General features: G+C 56.8%; 1 protein-coding gene across 3 annotated transcripts; it reads right to left on the bottom strand.

The window, feature by feature from the left end:
- Positions 1-236: 236 nt before the first annotated feature.
- DENND2D (DENN domain containing 2D) lies at positions 237-17,256 on the bottom strand. Of its 3 annotated transcripts, none has more exons than XM_037152534.2 (12): positions 17,093-17,256; positions 12,566-12,741; positions 11,621-11,733; positions 10,811-10,880; positions 9,925-10,002; positions 8,713-8,853; positions 6,965-7,113; positions 4,693-4,870; positions 2,057-2,098; positions 1,580-1,664; positions 1,042-1,281; positions 237-684 (listed from the first exon to the last, which is right to left on the bottom strand). In XM_037152534.2, exons 1-12 carry the CDS (start codon positions 17,148-17,150, stop codon positions 623-625), a joined length of 1,392 nt encoding a protein of 463 aa, XP_037008429.1. In that variant the 5' UTR covers positions 17,151-17,256; the 3' UTR covers positions 237-622. The 3 variants fall into 3 exon arrangements, with proteins under 3 accessions (XP_037008429.1, XP_037008428.1, XP_037008431.1); XM_037152533.2 differs by lacking the exon at positions 17,093-17,256 and adding an exon at positions 13,336-13,577; XM_037152536.2 differs by lacking the exon at positions 17,093-17,256 and adding an exon at positions 13,388-13,577.
- Between the last annotated feature and the right edge of the window lie 3,534 nt (positions 17,257-20,790).

Below are 20,790 nucleotides of genomic sequence, written 5' to 3'. Positions count from 1 at the left end.
GGGAAGCGCACCCGTCTGGAAGCAGGAACTGCTGTCCTGTCCCCAGTGTGGCAGCCGCTTGTGCCTGTCTCCCTTCCCCGTCCTGCTGGAGCTGGGGACCCCAGAATTCTGCCGCTTCAGACGCAGCCCCAGAGCTCTGGGCCACCAGGACCTCCACTGCTGGTGGTTTACGCTCACAGCCACTCCCCTGTGTTTCTGGTCCTCCCCCGTGGTGGAAGCCCAAGATAACACGTACAGACAACAGAAGGCTTTCATTTTATTCTTATCCTCACGTGTCCACAGCCGCTTGCTCTGGAGGATTTGGTAATGGCGGTTCCTGGGACGGGGCGGCTACAGCAGCTTCTAAGTCTGTAACACCTGTGCTACTGTTCCCTGCTCTGCGTCGCCTCTGCTGAAAGCCAGCGCTGCTCTGTGAGCCCAGAGGTCAAGGCTTCCAACGTCTTGAGAAAGCAGATTCCATGGATCCCAGACTCAGGACGTCAGCTTGAAGCAAGAGGCAGAAGAAGCCTGGACTCCTGGGGCTGAGCCCTCGGCCGGTCCTACCACGTGGTTCCAGGCCAAAGTCCAGAACCGGTCGCAGATCCCATCACTGCTGTTCACCAAGGGTCTTACTTCACAGTCTTTACCTCGAGTTCTTCTGTTTCTTCTGTTCCTCATGTTCAAGTATTTTCCGTTGGAAATAGCCTGTGGGTTCAGATGCCTGTGTTAGAGCGTCTCATCTGGCCTGGCGGGCTGCGGGCTCGGGGGCCTGACTCAGAAAGAGCCTTTCTGTCCTCTGCTCCCCACATTCTTGCTGGGGAACTCCCATGCCCTCCGGGCCTCCAGAGAGCCACTATTCTGTTTGGCCCCAAAACAAGCATATAAGGAATAATTAGTGGGAATTAGCTCCAGGCTCAAAGAGCAAGGACCTCCCACTGGCCTGGCCAAGGCAGAGGGCAACTTCTGCCAAGTATCAGCCCAGGACGCATCTCCTGGGGCTTCAGCTGATTTCCTCACAACTCCACTGATAAGACCACAGCTATCCTAGGGGTGGAGACCTACCTGCCGGAGGGTTCTTGCTCTTCTCCGCTTCCTGGATGAAAAGGGAGAAGAGCTGAGTCTTCACGAACTTCTTCACGAATCGCCGCTTGGTCTTGGAGGTCAGAGCCTTACAGAAGGCCCGTTCTTGGAAGTGGCCTTGCCCACTCGCCTCCCGCTTGATATGGGAAGCGTAGTGTCCCACAGTCTTGACAAAGAACTGCACAAAAGGGCCTGAGACATGCTCGTTGATTTTTTCAGAAGCTGGGAGAGGACACACAGAGGCCACCTCAGGGTAGCAGAAGCAGGGAAAGCTCTGGGGAGTGGGGAGGGATGGGGCGGGGGGCTCATAACTACTGATCGACTCAGTAAATGGGAGGCCCGCTCTGGGGACTCTGCCACTGCTGAGGAGGAAGAAAAGCTCAGACTTGCCTGAGAAGCCGGGCCCCTGGGACTGGCCCAGGCCTGTGAGTAGGTTCATTTTCAGTTCTGGGAGAGTGGCCGGGAATCATGCCCTCAGGATTCGTGGAGAAACCCCAAATAAGAGGGGCCTAGGACTTACTCTGTAACTCACTGATCCCCTGACTGAGAGAGCTCAAGATGTCGTCCTGAAGCTTGGGCGGTAGGATGTCTTTTTCATCACCAACCTAGTAGGGGACAGAGTCAGCTCAGAGGCCAGGCAGTCGGGGAGGAGGTGTGAAGTGAGCACCCCTGACTCCACCCCCACATTAACTAATAATTGGCCACACAGGAGAAAAGCAACAGAAGCTGCTTCTTGGCCTTCAGTTTGACTGTAAACATTAGTAAGTCTCCTCCCGACCCCTCTGATACTTGGTTTATACCCTTGCTCTAACACCGACTGCCTGATTGCCGTGTCGTGAAGTCACCTGGGTGTCTGTCCTGGGCTCCCTGAGGGAGGAAAGGCCCTATGAGCACGGGTTCTCGCTCAACAAAAGTACTGAAGTTGGAATCAGTGGGGCGTGGATGAGCCTAGAGTCGGGGAGTTGGTGGCGGGGCTGCGGAGAGCCCGGATACTCACTGACTTTAAGAAGGTTCCTTCACAAAGATTCACCAGCAGGACCTGAAAGAAACACGGAAATGGCTTTCTCTCTTCCCCTGTCTTCACAGACCGCAGAGGGTCCTACGTGGCCATTTCAGCCCTAGTAGCAACAATATCAGCCTCTTGGATTCTCATTTCCTGTCTGACACTCACTCCTCGCCATTCGGGTTTGGAAATCTCAGTTCCCTTCCCTGGGAGAGGGGACGAGGGTGTGGGAGAGGGGACACAGCTGGGAGAGGAGAACATAGTATGGGGGACGTCATAGCCACGCCCCACCTAGTTAAGCATTGAGTAATTTTTCTATAGGTGGAGTATTTAGAACAAGATAAGTGCTTTTCACATTTATCTCATTTCACCCTCCCAGCAGTCCTGTGGAGGCAGGTAGGTGTATCCCGACTCAAGAAGCCTGAAGTCATACCTCGGAGAAGTCCAAGAGCCAGCTCCATGCCCAGAGTGCCCCGTCCTCAGGGTGGCGTCCCTCTCCCTGCACTGGCTGTCAGCCCCCTCCCTCGGGCCAGCGTTAGGACAGGGATGGACACCTCTTCACCTGTACATGCTTGCAGCAGGCTAAAACTCCCTCCGAGCTTTAGGAAACAGCCAGAGAAGAAAAGGAGCGCAGGGTCGACAAGAAGAGGGAGAGAAGGCAGTGCGGAGACCAGGGGGCTGCAGGTGAGCCAGGGCTGGGGCTCCGAGGCCTGGGTTTGGGGCCAGCTCCCTCTCTGCCGGAGAGCACATGTTACAAAGAGCCGGCCCACCGGTGGGATTCCAACCTGTAGCTGTGTTCTCGGATCCTCAGAGCATTCTCAGACTGAATTTGTGTCCAATGTTTAAATTGGAACATTTCACAGAAAATTTAGACTTGGGGCTTTTAAAAAAGTCAGGAAGTCAACACTGGCCCTCGTTTCTAAAGACCAACATTCAGAGGGAGCTGAGTGCAGTTGCCCCCTTGGGCTCAGCACAGGCTCAGCAGTTTGCCACAGTCCCCCCCCCCCTCCGGCCGAGTGACCCGGGTGGGCACTTAGATGCCCGCTGGGCTCCTCTTTTCAGTTTGGAACAATTGCTCTTGACAGTTGGGTGAACAATCCCTCCGTACTCCCTTCTTCCAAATAAAAGGAGAAGCGGGGACTGGAAAGTAAGCCAAGGGACAGAGCAGGCACCATGGTGAGCCGCGCCCGGGGGGAGAGAAGTCGAACCTGTGCGCACCTGACACCACTGCGCGCCCGCGCTTGCGCACGTGCGCCTGCGCAGGTGCAGAAGGGGGTCTGGGTGCTATGCTAGTCTCACCTGCCTTCATTCAGGGAAGGCTGTTTGTTTTGGGGGTTGGGAGCTAAGCGTGAGGGGGAAGAGTTTGTTTTTTGTGAAGTTGTTCCCCAAAATCTTTCTAGTGTTTGAGTCTATTACTATCAAGTAATCCCTTCCAGAAGGCTTATGTGGGGGGTCAGGGAAGCCCCCACACCCACCGCACCCCCTGCCCATTGCAGAACAGCCACTGAGGCAGAAAGTAGGCCAAGGCTGTTGAGTGGCAGGAGCAGAATTCTGCTGGCCGTGGGGTGTCTTCCCGCCCTGCCCTCAGTGGGAGGGGCCACAGCTTCTGAAAAGCTGGAGCTGCAGCATCAGGAAGTTTTGTAACTAATGATATTGAGACATTTTAGGTCTTATTGCTAAACACAGGGCTGATACTCTGTCCCAGTTAGTCACAGGGCAAGGGCTCGTTCAAAGGGCGTGTGTACTCAGCAGTTCTGAGGAGGACCAGGAAGCAAGGAAGGGAAACAATTCTTTCCTTCCCAGCAACACTGGATTCTCCCTGTGCCTCCGAAATGTCCACTAGATGGACATTTGGATGGAGACATAGTCAAGGTCAGCCAGGGCAGACGCACGGACCTGGTTTGCTCTTCTCACTTGAGCTACGTAACATGCAAACCCTTCGCAGCTCCTACTGACAGCTCCAAGCAGGACACACACTTTGTCTTTCCAACACTGGGGACCGACGTATGCTCTGAGCGTCCGTTTTCAGCACCCAGCCCGTTGGGGCATCTGGGGCACTGCCCCGGAATCAGCTGGCAAAATCGGAGGGCTATCCCCCGGTTGTCAACGGAGCTCTGAGCTCACCAGCAAGAGAGCTCATGCTACAGAAACCTGCATTTTCAAGATTCGGTTTTCAGTAGGGCTGCATTCGTTAGCTCATGTCCAAGGAATGTGCATGAATTCCAGGGGAGTGTGTTGTGTAGACCAGCTGTGCTCATCCATTGGGATGGGACAGGGCTCACCCCAGGGCCTGCTCAGTGGGACAGCTGGCCTAGGACAGTCGGCTGACCTCTCAGTAAGTACATGCTGCCTGTGAAGCCCAAAGGGAAAGCAGCGAGGAGGAGAGAGCTGGCTCTTCCTGAGTGTCCACTATGTCGGCACCAGGCAAGGAACTTCATGTGGGTGATCTCCCCTGGAATCCCGAAAAACTGGACACCGTCACCCCCCCCTTTTATGGAAGCAGCAGCTCAGGCCTCAGGAGGTAAAGCAATTTGCCCCAAATCATGCAGACCCGAGTGGCAGAGCTGGGGTTCGAATCCAGGTCTGCCCAGCCCCAGGTCACACTTCCTCTTCTTCCTCCTGGGTCGTACCTCTTCCATGGGGCTCTCCAAAACCTCCTGCTGGAAGCGCATTTGGACTCCAACCATGAAGGGAGTGGGGCAGCAGACAGTGGCCAGGAGGCTCTCGGGGACCACGGGGATGTAGGTGTGTGCCCAGCTGAAGGGGTAAAGCAGCGCGGCGGCGGCGTGGATGCACTGAGACAGGGTGCTGGGCACAGGACACAGAGGACGAGAGTCAGAGCGGCCTCCCGGCGCCTCCTCCCCGGGGCCCCCACGCTGCCCACCACCCGCCGCGGCTGCGGTGCCTGCCGCATGCACAGGTGCAGAAGGGCCCCTATTTCTCAGGCTTCTGAGCTCACTACTGGACAAAAATACAAGTGGCCCTGCAGAGAGGGGGGCAGGAGAAGTGCCGTGGCTCAAACAGCTCGTCCACGGAGCATCCTTCTGTGTGCTCACCACTGTGCTCAGGGTGTGGAGAGCAGAAGTGCAAGACGCTGACCTGCTTATAAGGAACTCACAGTGTCGTTAAGGAGACGAACACGTAAACACTGCGCCCCAGTGTTTACCTCTCACGGCTCCCTCTGGCCACTGGAGGTTACTTCAAGTTACCAGGCCGGTGGCTGAGTTAGCCTGGGAAATTCCTGGATTCCAGGAACCTCTCCCAGCAATTCCTACCCGGAAAGCCCCACAAAGGGGGCCCTCGCCTCTTCCCAGCGAGGCCTTCCCGGGTAATTACTTCCTAAGTCCCAGCTCAGGCCAACCCCTCACCCACTCCCCGCCCACCCACACGCATAACCCCACTCGTTTGTTCCCCACCAGCTGCCATAGCTCCTCATCTCTCCTGGGGACCCCCAGACCACAGCCAAGGAAAACACAGATGCGGAAACCTTGTTCCAGTTCCTGCTCTGGAGCTAGTACAGCGCTTCCTGAGGGAGGCAGAGCCTGAGTCTCGCCCAGGCTCAGGCTGACTGGAGTCCCCTGGCTGCCTGCATTTCAGGAATCCGACCAAGGGTGCGGGGAGGAAGTGGGGAAGGTGGGATGTCCCCGAGAAAGTTAAGGCCAGAGAGGGAAGTCCTGGCAGGCTTCGCCCAGTCCGGGCCACAGGGGTGCTGACACCTGCGGTCACTCCTAAGCACTGATCGGAGGGAGGGGAAGGGCCAGATTCCTAGCCCCAGCCCCAGGGAGACTTCGCCTTTCCCTGCAGGGCTGGGAGGGGAGAAGCTGGGGCCAAAACACAAGGTTACACCACTTCCCTCTTGGATTCGCCCACAACTCGCGCCTTTCAGCCCACTCCCTGCCCAAGCCTGCTTTTCTCTAAAACTTATGACATTCACCTGACCATCTCTGGCCTAACATTTGGGTCCCTCAAATCCTTTTCTCCTTCTTCTTCTTCCCTAAAAGGTAAAGTCAGAGCAGTCGGGCCAATATCACTGGCTTTCTCCCTCCTCGGACACGAAGAGAAGGGGAACCTCCCACTGTTTTGTGATACTTTTTCCTTCTCCCTGTGTCCTGTGTCTCCCGCTGTCTTTCTCAGACCAAGACATGACAGTGCCCTGCTGTGACGACACACAGGGACATACTGAATGGGGAGCTTATTACTCAGAATATCAGCTCTCCCTTACTAACCTGTGCCTGATGCGGACTGTGGAGTCCTCACCACAACCTAATGAGATAGGTCTGACCATTCTCCTCACGTTCTACCCATGAGAAAGTCATGACTTCAAGAAGCGAAGGAGCTAACCTCAGGGAACCTACCGCGTAGCTGAGGCAGAAGAACAGCACCTGAACCTCCTTCTGCTGATTGAACACCTAGGCTTTCAACTTCTAGAGAATTCTACATCCCCTTAAGGACAAAGACCATGTCTTGTTTGTCTGTGTCCTCCTGACTGCTTGGCATAGGACAAACAGCTGACACACAGTGTTGAATGAGTGACTGGATAGATGACGTGTGTTTGTCATTGTGGATAATGGCCTTGACCTTAATTCTATTATGTTCCTTTCTGCCCCATCCTTGCCCTTCTTCCCTCCCTCAGCCTTCTAAGAGCAGAATCATACCTGCACCCACCCGCCAGGTGTCGGCCCAGGGTGTCCCTGGGACACGTCGGAGCCTTCTCAGGGCTAAATCGGACACCTGCTTCAGCTTGGGCCCCAGTCCAGTTTGGAGGCAGAAGCAGCGCAGATCAAGACCCAGAAGCGGGAGGACACGGGTCCTGCAGCCCGACCCTTCGAGGCCCTCACGGCTGTTCCCTTGACTCCGAGGATGCCACACAGAGCAGCCAAGCTGCTCAGTGGCCAGACCCACCTGAGACCTTCGGCCAGGAAGATGATTCTCCTCTCCAGCACTGCAGAGGCGAAGATCTGAAGAATCTGTTCAAAGCTGAGACACTGCAGCAGAGAACTGAAGTCCACGTGCTCCAGGTGGGAGTCCAGGGGCCGCGTCAAGGAGATGAACTTGGGGAAGCCAGACACAGAGGGTGTCACCACAGTGAGACCTCTCTTGGGCCCCAGAATGCTGGGTCCTTGCCGGCCTCCACTGTCCCCACGGGGCCGGATCTGCTCCTCTCTCTCTCCTGAGGAAAAGCCACCCATAGGTTCCCTCCTCCTAGGGGTAACAGGGACATTGTCCTCCCTTGAATGGCCCATGAGGTCCTGCCTCCGTCCCAGCCTCACGGAGCACATGCCACCTCCCTGGCCGTGCTCCGCCCCATCCCCTCCTTCTGGTCCTCGGGCCTGTCCTGCACTTTGCGGGCTAGGACCTCCCTGCCCTGCCCTTCTCCCTTCCTTCTTGTGCCCCCTCAAGTCTCAGAGGCCCCCCTTGGCCACCTGAGGCTATGTGTCATTTCTCATTAAGCATGCAGGGTTTTTCGCCCTTTGTCACAATCATACATTTTTCATGATCTATTTGTCTGTTTCCTTATTTAACGTCCATCTCCCCCACCGGACTTTCAGCTCCATGAGGTCAGGGATCACATTCATTTTATTCACCGTGTTAAGAGCCAGAAACTAGTGAGCTGGGTGCCCAGCAATCATTCCATCCTTCTTTTTTGAGTAAGGGGAAAAGCCCAGCCCCTCCCCTGGTTTACATATGGGGGAGCCGAGGATCAGAGGGGCCCACAGTTGTCCAGGGGAACGGGCCCAGCACTGCAATACTTAAAGCAATATTCTGGGTAAGTGGTGATGGAAGGAGACATGACTTGGGGTGGTGAACACACAGCACAGTGTACAGAGCATGGGCTGTGGAATTGTGCACCGGAAACCTGCATGGTTTTGTTCACCAGTGTCGTCCCAATAAATTCAATAAAAAAGGGGGGAAAACTATTAAATTTTTAAAAAAACAAAAGCAAGAACCAATGTTCTACTTTCTGCTCTGTCTGCTTAGTGCCTAAAAACAATGGCATCCCCATGTGGCATGGGTGGGGACCCAGGGGTGGGGACCCAGGGTGGGGAGAGGCAATAAGACATAGACAGATGGAGCCCATAGGTAGAGATATAGGGAAACAAGGGTGGGGTATACAGGCAAGTGGCAGGGTGGGGGCTGGAGGCATAGTCCATTCTAGCACCAGGAGCCTCAGCTCACATGGTTTATTTACTATAAATAAAAGACTTGCCCTGGCCAGTGGGGCTCAGTGGACTGAGTGCCAGATTGTGAACCAAAAGGTCGCTGGTTCGATTCCCAGTCAGGGCACGTGCCTGGGTTGCAGGCCAGGTCTCCAGTAGATGGCGCACAGGAAGCGACCACACATTCATGTGTTCCTCCCTCCCTCTGTCCCTCCCTTCCCCTCTCTAAAAATAAAGAAATAAAACCTTTTTTTTTTTTTTTTAAAGTCTTGGTGGCTCAAACAGTGACCAGGTCCTTACCAGCATCCGGTTGGGAGGACCAGAAACCTTGGGTCTGATTTTCAGCTCTGCCAATAAATCCAGCCAAGACCCAGGCCCGAGCCTGGCTCTGTTTCTCTGAGTGTTAACCCGGTGAACGGAAGGGCTGTGATTAGAGACACTACAGAAGCCTGCCCCCTTCAGCCGGCGGGGAGTGGGTTCTTTGGAACCCACCTCAGTGCCCGAGTCAGGGATGAAGCTCTTGAGAGTGACAGTCTTCCCAGGAGCAGGGAAGGCCGCCTCCCGGAGGCCCTGCATGAACGGGTAGATGACCGCCATGGAGATCTGGTGCCTCTTCTCCACCTCATCCAGGATCTGCGGGGAAGGACCACGGGAGGCGTGGCTCAAAGGGAGGTGACTGGGTTGGCGACGGACACCGCGCACGTGCGTGCGTGCGTGCGTGCGTGCGTGTGTCTCCTGCGCTGGTCCAGCCAATCTTTGTGGCTCTTCCCGGCCCCTTCACCAGCTGGTCCACTCTCCGCCCTGGCATGGACCAGCCTAGTGCTTTTCCTCATCCTCTCTCAACTCATCCATGTTCTCCTTCTAACATCAGCATAAACTGCCTCCCCCAGAGAGTCATGCTCGAGTAAATGCATCAACCACGGGGATACCACTTCCTTCGGTGCAGTGGGAGCCTAGGAGGCTGGTCGTCTCAGGCATCACTCTGCCCTCCAGCTTCCCCCGGGCACCCCTCCAGGGCCAGGGCCAGCCTCTGTCCCCCAGCACCCTGCGCAGGTACACGCCCCACCCAAGCAGGGGCTGACGGAGGTCCCTGCCTTCGTCTTCCAAGGGGCTGGCTCAGGCAGAGGACACTTTTGTGCCCCGTCCATTCTGAGGGCCCACTCTGACCCCAACTCGGGCTCTCAGAGGAGCTCCAGCAGAAGTCCCGGAGGCCCTGATGTCCCTGCTGCCCAGGGACGAGTGGGAGGGAGTCTGACGTTGTACGACAACTGTCTCCACATTTCTTAGAGCTCCACCTTTCTCACAGACCACCTCACCTGAGCCTCACACCAGCCATGAGATAGGAAGGTGCTGAGTCATTGTACGCATTTGACAGAGGAAGAAATGGAAAACTCCCCATCTCTAACCTGCCCCCCCCCCCACTGTCCCTCCAGCTGCTTTCTGACTTGACCTGGAATCGGAGCCCTGGGCACTCAGCAGGGCAGATGGTCCCCTGGATTCACTTCTCACTCTTCCCTAAAGTCAAGTCCAACCCGAGCCCCTGTCTGCCTCAATTTCCTCACGTGGGCCTCGCCTGACCCTGGCTGTGAGGGTGGGGCTCCCTGAGGGCTTAAGAAGCGTGGCAAGGCAGGCAACCACGCAGACAGGGGAGCAGAACAGGCCTGACAGCCCCCCTACCCACCGAGGAATCCGCTGGGGCCCTACCTTGGAGAACAGGCCGAAGCAGCCGATGCAGCTGATGATGCAGTACACCTTGGGGAGCCGAGGGCCAGGGCCGGCAGGCTGGGGGGCAGAGAGCCTCCTTCAGGGCGGCGGCCCCCCCAGGGCCTTCGCCCATGCCCCTGCTACTCGCCTCCCCACCGCCCCCTCATTTCCCTGTGTCTGTCCTGTATCTCTACCTGTGGCCTCCTGTCTATTCCCTATCACCCACCCCCGCCCCTGAGTCCCCCCCACCCATGAGGCTGGTGACTGGGGCTGGAGGACTCGTGGTCAGAGGTAGGCTGGGTGGAGGAAGGCCTGCCTGTGCAGAGGCCCTCGTCACGGCTCAGGCTGCAAGGAGGCCAGAGCGGCCGCCCAAGTCAAAGGGGGCTGGTGGGCTCACAGGCAAGCACTGCAGTCGTCTGGGGTCAGCGGAGAGAGGGGACAAGTGTGTTGCAGGATGAGAAAATGGCGAGGGAGGACAGCACTGTGAAAGTGACCTGGAGACCCATGAGAGCCAGAGTAGGACTTCATATCCCGGGCTGTGCTCTGGGAGGCCCCAGGGCCGAGGCCCCAAGGCCTGGTCAAGAAGGCCCGGAGGAGTAGGTGGGGCCTCCCACTGAGGGCAGGGTGGGGTTCGAGTGGGGAGAACAAAGACCACGGCAGGGCCAGCAGAGGCCCCTGCAGGGCCGGGGGGGGGGGGGCCATGGCATGTGTCCCTGTCCCTACGGGGCTGCAGGGGGCACTAACATGACCACCGGTGCTGAGCTGCGCTCTCACTACAACCCCCGCCGCCAGGGAGCCCGGGCTCTGGCAGTGGAGGCTGGAGCCAGCCCAGCTGTGGAGCCGAGCAGGCGGCGGAGAGGAAGGGGCAGTTCTGAGCTGCACAGACCAAGAGGCGCCTGCAGTATCCGATCTTCCTGCTCCCATCCACATTGGTCAGGACGAAGGAGAAGGTCTCCCTGGGGAGAGCACACAGATGTTCATTTGAGCGCTAGGCTGCAAGGCAGAAGGTGGCCAGTGGGGGGGGGGGGCGGGTGGAGCGGAGCGGGTGAACGGAGGGGGGTGAAGAGGGCTCAGGGAGCTGCCGATTTGTCATGAGAATGGTAACAGCACAAGGAATGTATTAAGTGCTTATTGATGTCAAGCTCCAAATGCATCACCTCATTTAACTCTCAGAACAGCCCTCTGACATAGGTTTGATGATGGTGCCCGCTTTAAAGTTGAAGGAACCGAGGCAAAGGGGACACTTCTTATCCAAGGTCATCGAACTCATAAGCCAACATTCGAACTCACAGCCAAATTCCGGCGCTCATTCTATCAGGGACTTTGCTATGCCACCCTCTGAGGCCAGGGGCCTTCCTCTACGTCCAGCTTCTGACACAGAAGTGAAAACACAGTGTTTTCACGTAGTGTTTTCACTATGTCCAGAGTGAAAGCACAGCCTGCCACTCCTAGCACAGCAGAGGGAATCTCGCCTTTCTCTGGGCAGAGGTCATGGTCAACCAGGTCAGCTAAGATCCTTGGTCTCCAGGGCCTCCAGGCCAGGTGGTTATAAATCAATCAACTGAATCCCTCCCCATCAGGAGGAAAGCTGGTGAGAAATGGGCTTATACACCAAGTGAGGGACCAGAGGAGCCACAGCTCACATTGTCCCTTCCCTGCCAATCCCAGAGTCCCCGGCGCAGGGCCGAGCAGTTACCTGGGATACTCGGTGAGTGGTGCCCACTCGTTCCCATCTGGGAAGCAAAACAGGGGGATGGCACTGAGCAGCCGCTCCTCCTCCTCCTGCTGGCCCCGAAGCAGGTTCTCCCGCTGGAAGGGACAGGAAAGGAGATGCGCCCACGGTGGGTTTGGGTGCGGCCGGAGAGGGCTGGGGAGGGGGGCAGGCTCCATCTGAGGCCCCTAAAGCCTTCTGAGAAGAAGCTTTCCACTGGTGTGGGGTCAAAGTGTGCCTCTGCGGGTCACTCTACACAGGGACCTGGTTCTGGGTCTGGCAGGAGCGACCCCAGGGCGGAAACAGCCCCTCCTGGGCCAGATCTACATGAACCAGAGTGAGACCTCAGGGTCCCGAGGGTCTGCGTAGTCAGGAAGGGGACCAGGGCCACACCTGAGCACAGAAGGCCCAGCCTCCTGCAGGGACCACGTCAGCGACATACCACATCAGAGAAGACACACGGCCAGCTCATCTGTCGCACTCTCAGGGTCAATGAAATCTCTGTCACCCAGTGCAGGAGCAAACGAGGAGCCCAGCGTGTGGCTGCCCCACCCTCTCCTTGCCACCCAGCCCAGGGAGGGGGTGCCTGCAAGGAGTTCTGGTAGAAGGTAAGTTTCTCTATAGAGAAGGGTGGCTGGGGGTGGAATCTGGGAGAACTAGGAGGTCCAGAAAGGGGCAGGAGAACTAGCCTAGTTTCCCAGCTAGGGCGCCAAGGTCAGGGCCTCGCAGAGAAGCCAGACCTAGATTCTGCGGGTGATAACAGAACCCAGGGCCGGGCCTACGGGGAGACAGGAGTGGGCAAGCTCAGGGCAGCTCCAGACTGAGCCAGCCCAGGCAGGAGAGAGAGAGAGAGGGCCCCCCCCCACCCGCCACACGCACTGCCTCTCAGACACCCTGTCCTCTGCCCCCGGCCCCTCCTGCAGTCCTTACCTTGGGAAACTGGTAGGTGATCGTAGGCTCATAATTCTCCCCTGACCGCTGTTTTTTGAGGGAAACCACCAGGAGGTATTCAAAAAAGTGCTGCCCTCCACCGAAGCTGGACAAACAGTGCTCTGGGGCCCTTTCTGGCTCCTTTGCAGCTTCCCCCGGATTGCCCTGGACAGACCCTAAAACCAGACATGGTGCCCACTCAGTGTCTCAGAGATCTGTGCCCCAGGTGGAGACTGCAGGGTTGCAGGCAAATTCGGCACCTCCAGGCGCCCCCATCCCCCACCCACCCCGCCAATGCCAAGGCCCCTGGAGAATGCCTGGGGCCTCGGATCCTGGAATAGGACCGGAGCCAAGTGGGCAGTTTCCGTGCCTGCTCTGGGAGATGTGAAACCACGCAGAGCCAGGGGGAGAAAAGGAACCACTGATGTGGAAGCCAAGGAAATACACTGGGGAGGGCCCCTGGGAGGCCCCGTGCCCCAGGGTGCCACAGAGACTCTGCCCACCTATAGGGCGCCCAGCACGGGGCCCAAAACAGCGTGCACCGAGTAGCCCGGAGCTCACTAAGTCAGAAGAGGTCCATGGCCACGTGGCTGTGACCACACCAATCCCCCCACAGGGAATCCTGCACAGAAAGCCTCCCAGCCCAGTCACGTGGGGCCCTAGGTGGCAGTCAAGATACAAAAGGAAGAGAAAGAAGCATTTCAAGGAAGAAACAGCCCCATGGAAGAGCGTCACCATGGAAAAAGGGAAGTGGGCAACCCAGTCCAGACCTGCGCGGAGTCGAGGCAGCCATCTGGGGAGCAGCCTGAGCATCCTGCCTACCCCTTGTCCTTCCATCGTCCTGGGCCTGCGAGGGCATGGGGCGCCGCCCTTTTCTCCAACACAGGCTGGCTACAGAAAGCCTGAGAAAGGGGCTGCTGCTTCAGCATCCGACCACAGCGCCCTGAAGACAAGCCCCACGTTGTCTTCCAGATGAGGGGGAGCAGTTTCCATCCTGGGCACCCAATGGTTGGGCAAGGAGGATGTGACGGGACCCAGGAAGGCGGCAGGACGCCTGCACTGACGGAGGCAGCAGCATCCTGGCTCGGCAGCTCAGACCTCAGCTCCTCCCAAGAACCCCAGGGTGTGGTGAGACAAAAGGTCGTGAGTAAACACCTCCAAAGGCCCAGCTGCTAAAAGCTTTGAATTCTGGGTTGCAGGTTGTACTGAGGGTTTATTTACAATCTCAGGAAAGAGAAGAATTCGAGATAAGTTCAGACTGTAGGCACTGGAACCTCACTGGGCTGGTCGCAGGACCTCGATTTCCTAGCCCCTAACTTTGACTCTTGGCCTTTCGCCTCTCTGCCTGGCCAACAGCTGCCCCGGCCCCCTGCGAGACCACTTGGTGCACATCAGAACTTCCAGGACTTCCGGGTAGCAAGCAAGAGCACAGGACCAAACTCCCCACGGCGAGGATGCCATTGCTTTCCCTGATACTGAAACAGAGAAATTGTTCCAGTAAGAGGGGAACCTGGACATCAAGACGAAACTAAGAGTCTCCTGTCTTGGTGGTGAAACGGAAGCGAAGTCCATCTCTGAGCTGAGAGTTCCTGATATTTCTGATCTGCAGGGGGGCACCTCTCTCTGCCTGGCCACACCTCCTGAGACAGATTCTCTCACTGGGACCTGTTCTGGGGTCCCAGCAGGGGATCCCTCTTTCGAATTGGAGGCACTGACTCCAGACAGTGTCCCTGGCCTACAGTGGTGAACCGGTTGCCTCAGCAGCCTGAGGGTCGTTCAGTGAAGGTCAAAAGCCTCAGGGTGATCCCCCCACACCCCTACTCCTGCTCAGACTTTTTTTTCTGTTGGGCCAGGTCAACAGTTCTGCTCAAGCTAAAAGCAGAGCAGCTGGCCCCTGGGGCTCTAGAGGCTTCTGGAGGCTGTGTCTGGAGGCTGGGAAAAAGAGAGACAGAACGGCAATAAATCGCCTAGGAGTCTCGCAGAAAACCCCCGAGTGAGTGAACACACTAAGTAGGAGAGAAGCACTTGGGCCAGGAAGCTGCGCCCAACAGAAGCCAGGAGGCTTTAAAAACATTTGATGCCAGAGCCTGCCACTCCTGCAGAGAATTAGCAGCCGCTGGAAGAAAGCGGGGTGCTGGAATGGAGGAGACAGCTGCCTCGCTCTTAAGAGCTTTGGACCCAGCTTTCCCTGGGCTAATAGAAGCCAGCACTCAGTGGCCCCACCAGGACTCCTGGGAGAAGCCCTATCGCAGTAGCTAAGGGGGTAACGCATGCTGTCAGGGTGAGAACAGTGATCCCAGACACTCAGAACTCTCACCACTGCTCACGCAGACTTGTCTCCAATCCTCACCACCTGTCTGAGGAATAAGCACCTGGCTGATGCCCCGGGGGAAACTGAGGCACAGCGTAATCCAGGGACTGTTAACAGGATCTGCTGGGGGTGGTCACAGCAAGAGTCCTGCGCCCTTGCTCCTGCCTTCTGGACGCAGCACACAGAGAATGTCCCACAGACGCGGGGGCCTCTGGTTGGAGAACCCACATCTTTTCACCGACCGTCCCGGAACCACGGGAGATGATTCTTTTCCCCAGGTCCTTTGAGTTGCAATCTACAGCCCACTCCCTTCTGCTCTGTCGGGCTGGCCGAGAGCACAGCAAAACGCATAAACGCAAACAAAACTTGACTGGACTGGGAGGTGGAGGCCCAGGAAATCCAGGAAGATGGCTTTCATCTGTCTTTCCAGGGGGTCATGAGCCGAGGAGGCACGTCCGTCCGTCTGTCAAACAGGCACGTTCCATCTAGGTCATCTGGGTTAATCCCCAGTGCCCTGGAAAGGAATCAGTGCCCTGGGTTTTTAATTGCGGAGGGAGCCACCCTTTCTAAGGAAGTCAGGAGTCCGGTTTCACTTGTTCCTCCACCGGCAAGCGCCTCCCACAGCCACCTGAGGAAAGTCCCAGAACAAGCTAGAGTTCGGGGAGAGGAGTCTCTGCAAGCTTCCTCTGGAAAGGCTGCCCCTCCTCTTCTAGCACAGCTGCTGGCAACCCGGGACCACCCCCACTGCCACCCCTCCCACCAGGATGACTCACATATCCCTGTGTGTACAAACGCGCACACACATGCACACTCCTACACACACCTGCCCTGGAGGGACGTGGAACTCCCCGGGAGGGTGGAGGACAGACCCCAGGTATGGAGGATGGAAAGGGTGCACTGCCCAGGCCTGGCAGGTGGCAGACCTCAGGACAGGTAGCACTGGCTGCTGATCTCCCAGTTCCTCAACGTCCAGGAGGTGCTTCGGGCACAAACACGACCTCGGTTTGGGGGCCAGGGTGGGTGGGAATGACTGGACTGTCTCCTCTGGGCTGAGGAAGCGGGCCCCTTCCATTCACACAGCCATCTCAGGATTAGAGAGACCATGAGAAACCAGGCCAGCACCTTCCTGGAATCGAGGACCGCAGCCCTACCCCGCATTCTGCTCCGGACACTGCACAGTCCCAGACCTTTATCCCAGACCTTTATCCCCACCTGTGCGTGGCCTCTGACCTCTCTGCCTCAATTAGGGTGAAACCACAGATACTGAACCCCATGTTCAGGCAGAACGGCGGGGCTGGGGGTGGAGGGCAGGGGTGATGGCGGAGGCCCCAGGCCTCCCCAGCTCTGGGCCGGGAAGTAGCGGGTGGCTGGGTTCAGCCTTTCCATTTGCCGGGGGTGGGGTTGGGGGTGGATCTGCGCTGTCGGGTGAGCTACCTTCTCCTCTGACAGCCGGACCTCTGGGCGGAGCGCCCAGGATTCCGGCTGCTCGGCCGCAGGACCGGCTCGAGGTAGGCAGCAGTCAATGTTTGCCGAATGAATGAAAAAAAATGAGCAAATTCCCCTTTGCCCTCTTTCCAAAGCGCAGTCGCCCCGCTGAGAAAGAAGAAAATGAGCATCGACTTCTAACGTGACCCGGACCACGCCGGGAGGACTTCTCACTTCACCGAGGGGCCTCGGGAGGCGGGACTGGTGTGGTTCTCACGCTCGACGGCTGCCGCTGAGCTCCGGCCACTCGCTCCGCGGCCCCTCGACGGCCTAGGGCGGGGGCTCCGCGTCGCCCGGGAGACCGGCTTTTCTGGCCCGTAGCTACTCGGGGTGCAGGGGCGGGGCGCGGCGGGGCTGGGGCGGGGTCTCCCCGGAGGGCGCTCCGGGCGCCCTGCGGTTGCACCACAAGCTTCCTGGATGGAAGGACACGTGGCCCCGGGGCCCCACCACCGTTTCCTCTGCCCGGCCGCCTACCCCCTCACCGCCCCCGCTCCGCCCGGCCGCTCCTTTGACCTCCGAGCTGGTCCCCAGCAGGCCCCGTCCACCCCGACCTGCGCCCTCTCTCCGCTCACCTGAGCCCTGCCCGGCCCTCCCGGGGACGCGGCAGATTGCTCCCGGGTCCCGACACCCCGCGCCTCCGGCCCCGGCCCGTGCCGCGGTCACCTTGTGTCCTAACCGCGGTCCCCGCGCGGCCACCGCGCCCGTGCCCCGCGCCCCGGCCCGGCACTAACCCCCACGGCCGCGCTTCAGTCTCAGGCTGGCTCGGAGGCGGCGGCCGAGCCCGTCCATGGCCCCTCCGGAGCCCGGCGCCCGCTCCCAGGTCCGCGCCGGCCCCGCCCCCGTGCCGACCTCCGCGCCGCCGACACTTTCACTTTCACGCGGGGGGAGGCCGAGGGGACGGGCCCGGAGCTGGGCGGCGCACCTTCCGGACTCTGCCCAACCCCCGGCGCACCTGGGCGGGCCGCTCTTCCCTCTGCCCGGGCGGGCGGCCCGGGGTGACCGAGGGCGCTCCCGCCCTCCGTGGGGCGCCCCGGGAAGCGTGCCTCTCTCAACCCCCAGTCCCCAAGCGCTCGGGGTCCGGGAGAGGCCAGCCCCTACCTTCGCCGCACCGGCTACCAGTGTCCCGCGGGCCCCCGCGCCCCTTCCAGACCGCTCCCCACTGATCCCAGAAGGGAGTAGCTTGTTCAGAGCGGGCACACCTTTCCAGCCCTTCCATTTCTCCCCCAGGAACTGCGGTTTCTAGACCTTTTGCCGTATTTGTCCTTCTACCCCAGGGACACGTGTGCCTGCCTTGCTTACAGCCCGGTTCCACTTCCCTAAGGAGCCAAGGGGAACCGAGCGGACGGGCTTCCTCCGCAGAGGCGTGGCAGGTGCTGCCTGGGGTCCTGACCCTGCCTTCTCTCCGGCCCGTTTCGTTTTTTCCTCACCTACCAGAGTGACACAGGTCAAGGGCGTTACACAGGTTTCAGAGGCACAGCCGTGTAATTCGAAATCTGTGTCCACTCTGGTGTGTTCTCACCGCCTGCAGAAGCCTCGTCTCCTTCCATCGCTGTGTGTTTGACCCTTTACTCTCCTCCCGGCTCCCCACGACCCCCTTCGCCCCCGGTCATCAGCATTCTGCTGTTTGTGTCTGTGAGTGTTTTTTGTTTGTTCGTTTGTTTTCTCCTTCAGCGGATGAGATGCGGCACCTGTGGGCAATGGGATACTACTACTCAGGCAGAGGAAGATGAAGACTGGCCATTTGCGACGGCGTGGACGGATCTGGAAAGTATTGCGCTAACTGAAGTGAGTCAGATGAAAAAGGAAAAGAACCATATGATTTCACTGATATGTCAAATGTAAAATGAAAAGAAACAAACCATCCAGCGTGTTTCTAGGCAACGGAACCTAAAATCAGGGTAAGTTTCACCGGCCCCCCCCCCACCACCACCACCAACGACAGGTGAAAGGAACAGAAAGCTCTTTGTCAACTGTGCTGTGATGCGAATGGAAGGGATGATGGCGATGCCGGTCGGGGCTCTCCGCACTCCCAGTTTTCTAATCCCAGAGCTCAGTACAACCTTTCAGCTCCTTCTTCACCCTTCTCACCTCCACTGGCTTCCAGACTTACCCACACTTCTAGCTTCAGTGGTCAGGCCTGACAATCTGCATCTGATAAGCCCCGCCCACTCCCAAGGCAACTGCCCTGGCGCCCTCCCCCTCCCGAGACCCGCCTCTGTAGGAGGGAGTGGAGTCCACCCAAAGTTGCTCCTCTCTCAGGGGTTTTCGTCTCAGTTTCAGGCATGTGAGGCAGAGGGAATAAGACACTGGCAGAAAGAGATCTAAGATCTATGGATACGACCCCCCCACCAAGCTACAGCTTCCTGTCCCCTCCTGTGTATGGCCTCAGGGTGACTCTCATGTCGCAGACTTTGGGTCAGCAGGCCTCGGGAATCCAGCCCTGGTATTAAGCTGTCTGGTCATAGCCCGGAGATTCTAAAAGTTGCCTCTCCCGTGGGCCTCTGCAATTTTGTACTTAATTACACAGTCTGTTTCTGTTCCCTGTCCTTGTGTCTTCCCGAGCACAAGGACACATGTCTTCCCTGAGCACATGCCCTTGGTTGCACCTGCGTCTCAGGCATCTGTGTCAGTTTAAAACGTGTTCACGGTAAACTTGTCCCATTGGTTGAGTGTTGTTGGGCCTTAATTTTCCTAACCTATTTCAAGCTGGTCCCACCCAAACTACTTCCTTCCTTTAAAAACGGATGAGGAAATATGCATCTATGCACACTACAAAGATGTGTACAAGAATGATCATGGAAACGCCGTTTGAATCAGCTTCAGACTGGAAGTAGCCTCAGACATCTATAAATAATGAGATGGCCCCGGCTGGTGTGGCTCAGTAGTTTGAGTGCCAGCCATGGAACCAAAGTGTCGCCGGTTCAATTCCCAGTCAGGGCACATGCCTGGGTTGCCGGCCAGGTCCCCAGCAGGGGGCATGCGAGAGGCCACTGCACACTGATGTCCCTAGCCCTCTCTTTCTCCCTCCTCTTCCCCTCTCTCTAGAATTAAATAAATAAATAAAACCTTTTTAAAAAAAAGATTGTGTTTATGATCATTAGGGGTAGGAACCAGCAGGGATGAGAGGTAAAGTGGCAGAAAGGGCAAAGTCTGAGAGGAGGGCGAGAAGGTGGAAGTCAGGGGTTTAGGCAGAAGACTGGCTTCATGTGGTGAACGAATACTTAGTTTGGGGGGGAGAGGTGAGACTGGGTATGGATGTTGATTCATTTGTAGATGAGGGAGTGGGAAGTTAGAACGAGAGGGCTCAGTTTCTGCCGAGACAAGAGGGCATTTTCTTTTTTCTTCTCGTAGCTGTCATGCCTCAGCCAGAGACACGTGATGACAGCCAGGACGACAGCCAGGACTGGGGAAGCGCATCTGCGCACTGGAAACAAAGACGACCTTTTCCATCAGTACAAAGAGCTCCTGGAGCCAGAGTTCTCAAATCTCTCCCTCCTAGACAATGGTCTCTGCTCTACAGTTGGATAACCTTGGCCAGGCCTTGACCAGACCTTGACACACACCTGTGTCTGTTTCTGTTCTGCTTGTTTGCTTATTTTGTTTTTTATATTCAGTTGTTGAGAAATATGTATTTATTGCCATTTTATTGTCTACATTTTAAATTATTTTTTTCTCCTTAAAGCAGACCCTTTAACTTTTCATGTACTACTACTGGTTTGGTGGTGATGAAGAACTTTAGCTTTTTTTTTTTTTTTGGTCAGGGAAGCTCTTTATCTGTCTTTTAATTCTAAGTGATAGCTTAGCTGGGTGGAGTGATCTTGGCTGTAGGTGCTTGCTCTTCATCACTTAGAATGTTTCTTGCCAGTCCTTTTTGGCCTGCAAAGTTTCTGTTGAGAAGTCAGCTGGCAGTCTTATGGGAGCTCCCTGGTAGATAACTGTTTTTCTTTCACTGCTTTTAAGATTCTCTCTTTGTTTTTAACCTTTGTCATTTTAATTATGATGTGTCTTGGTATGGGGCCTCTTTGGCTTCATCTTGTTTAGGACTCTCTGCAATTTCTGGACTTGTATGTCTATTTCTTTTTACCGGGTTAGGGAAGTTTTTCATCATTTATTAAATAGGTCTTCTATTTCTTGTTCTCTTTTTTTTTCTGATATCCCTATGATGTGAATGTTGGTACATTTAAAGTTGTCCCAGAGGCTTCTTATACTATTCCTATTCTTTATTCTTTTTTCATTTTGCTGCTCTGACTGGGTGTTTTTTGCTTATTTGCCAAATCTCTGATTTGAACTCCATATTTCTTGAGTGAAGAAATGAATGAATGACTAGATGGATAGTCTGCCTTAAACTTTTATCCCTAAGGAGACAGAAAATTACTTGAAATACTTTTTTTATGGGCCCTACTGAGGGCAAACAGGTTGCTTAAGACCC

The sequence above is a fragment of the Artibeus jamaicensis genome, unplaced genomic scaffold (genome assembly GCF_021234435.1).
Source record: "Artibeus jamaicensis isolate MK-2021 breed Jamaican fruit bat unplaced genomic scaffold, CSHL_Jam_final scaffold_1689, whole genome shotgun sequence".
NCBI lineage: Eukaryota > Metazoa > Chordata > Mammalia > Chiroptera > Phyllostomidae > Artibeus > Artibeus jamaicensis.
Note: the sequence above shows the minus strand (reverse complement) of the source record. Positions and strands in the feature narration are given on the sequence as shown.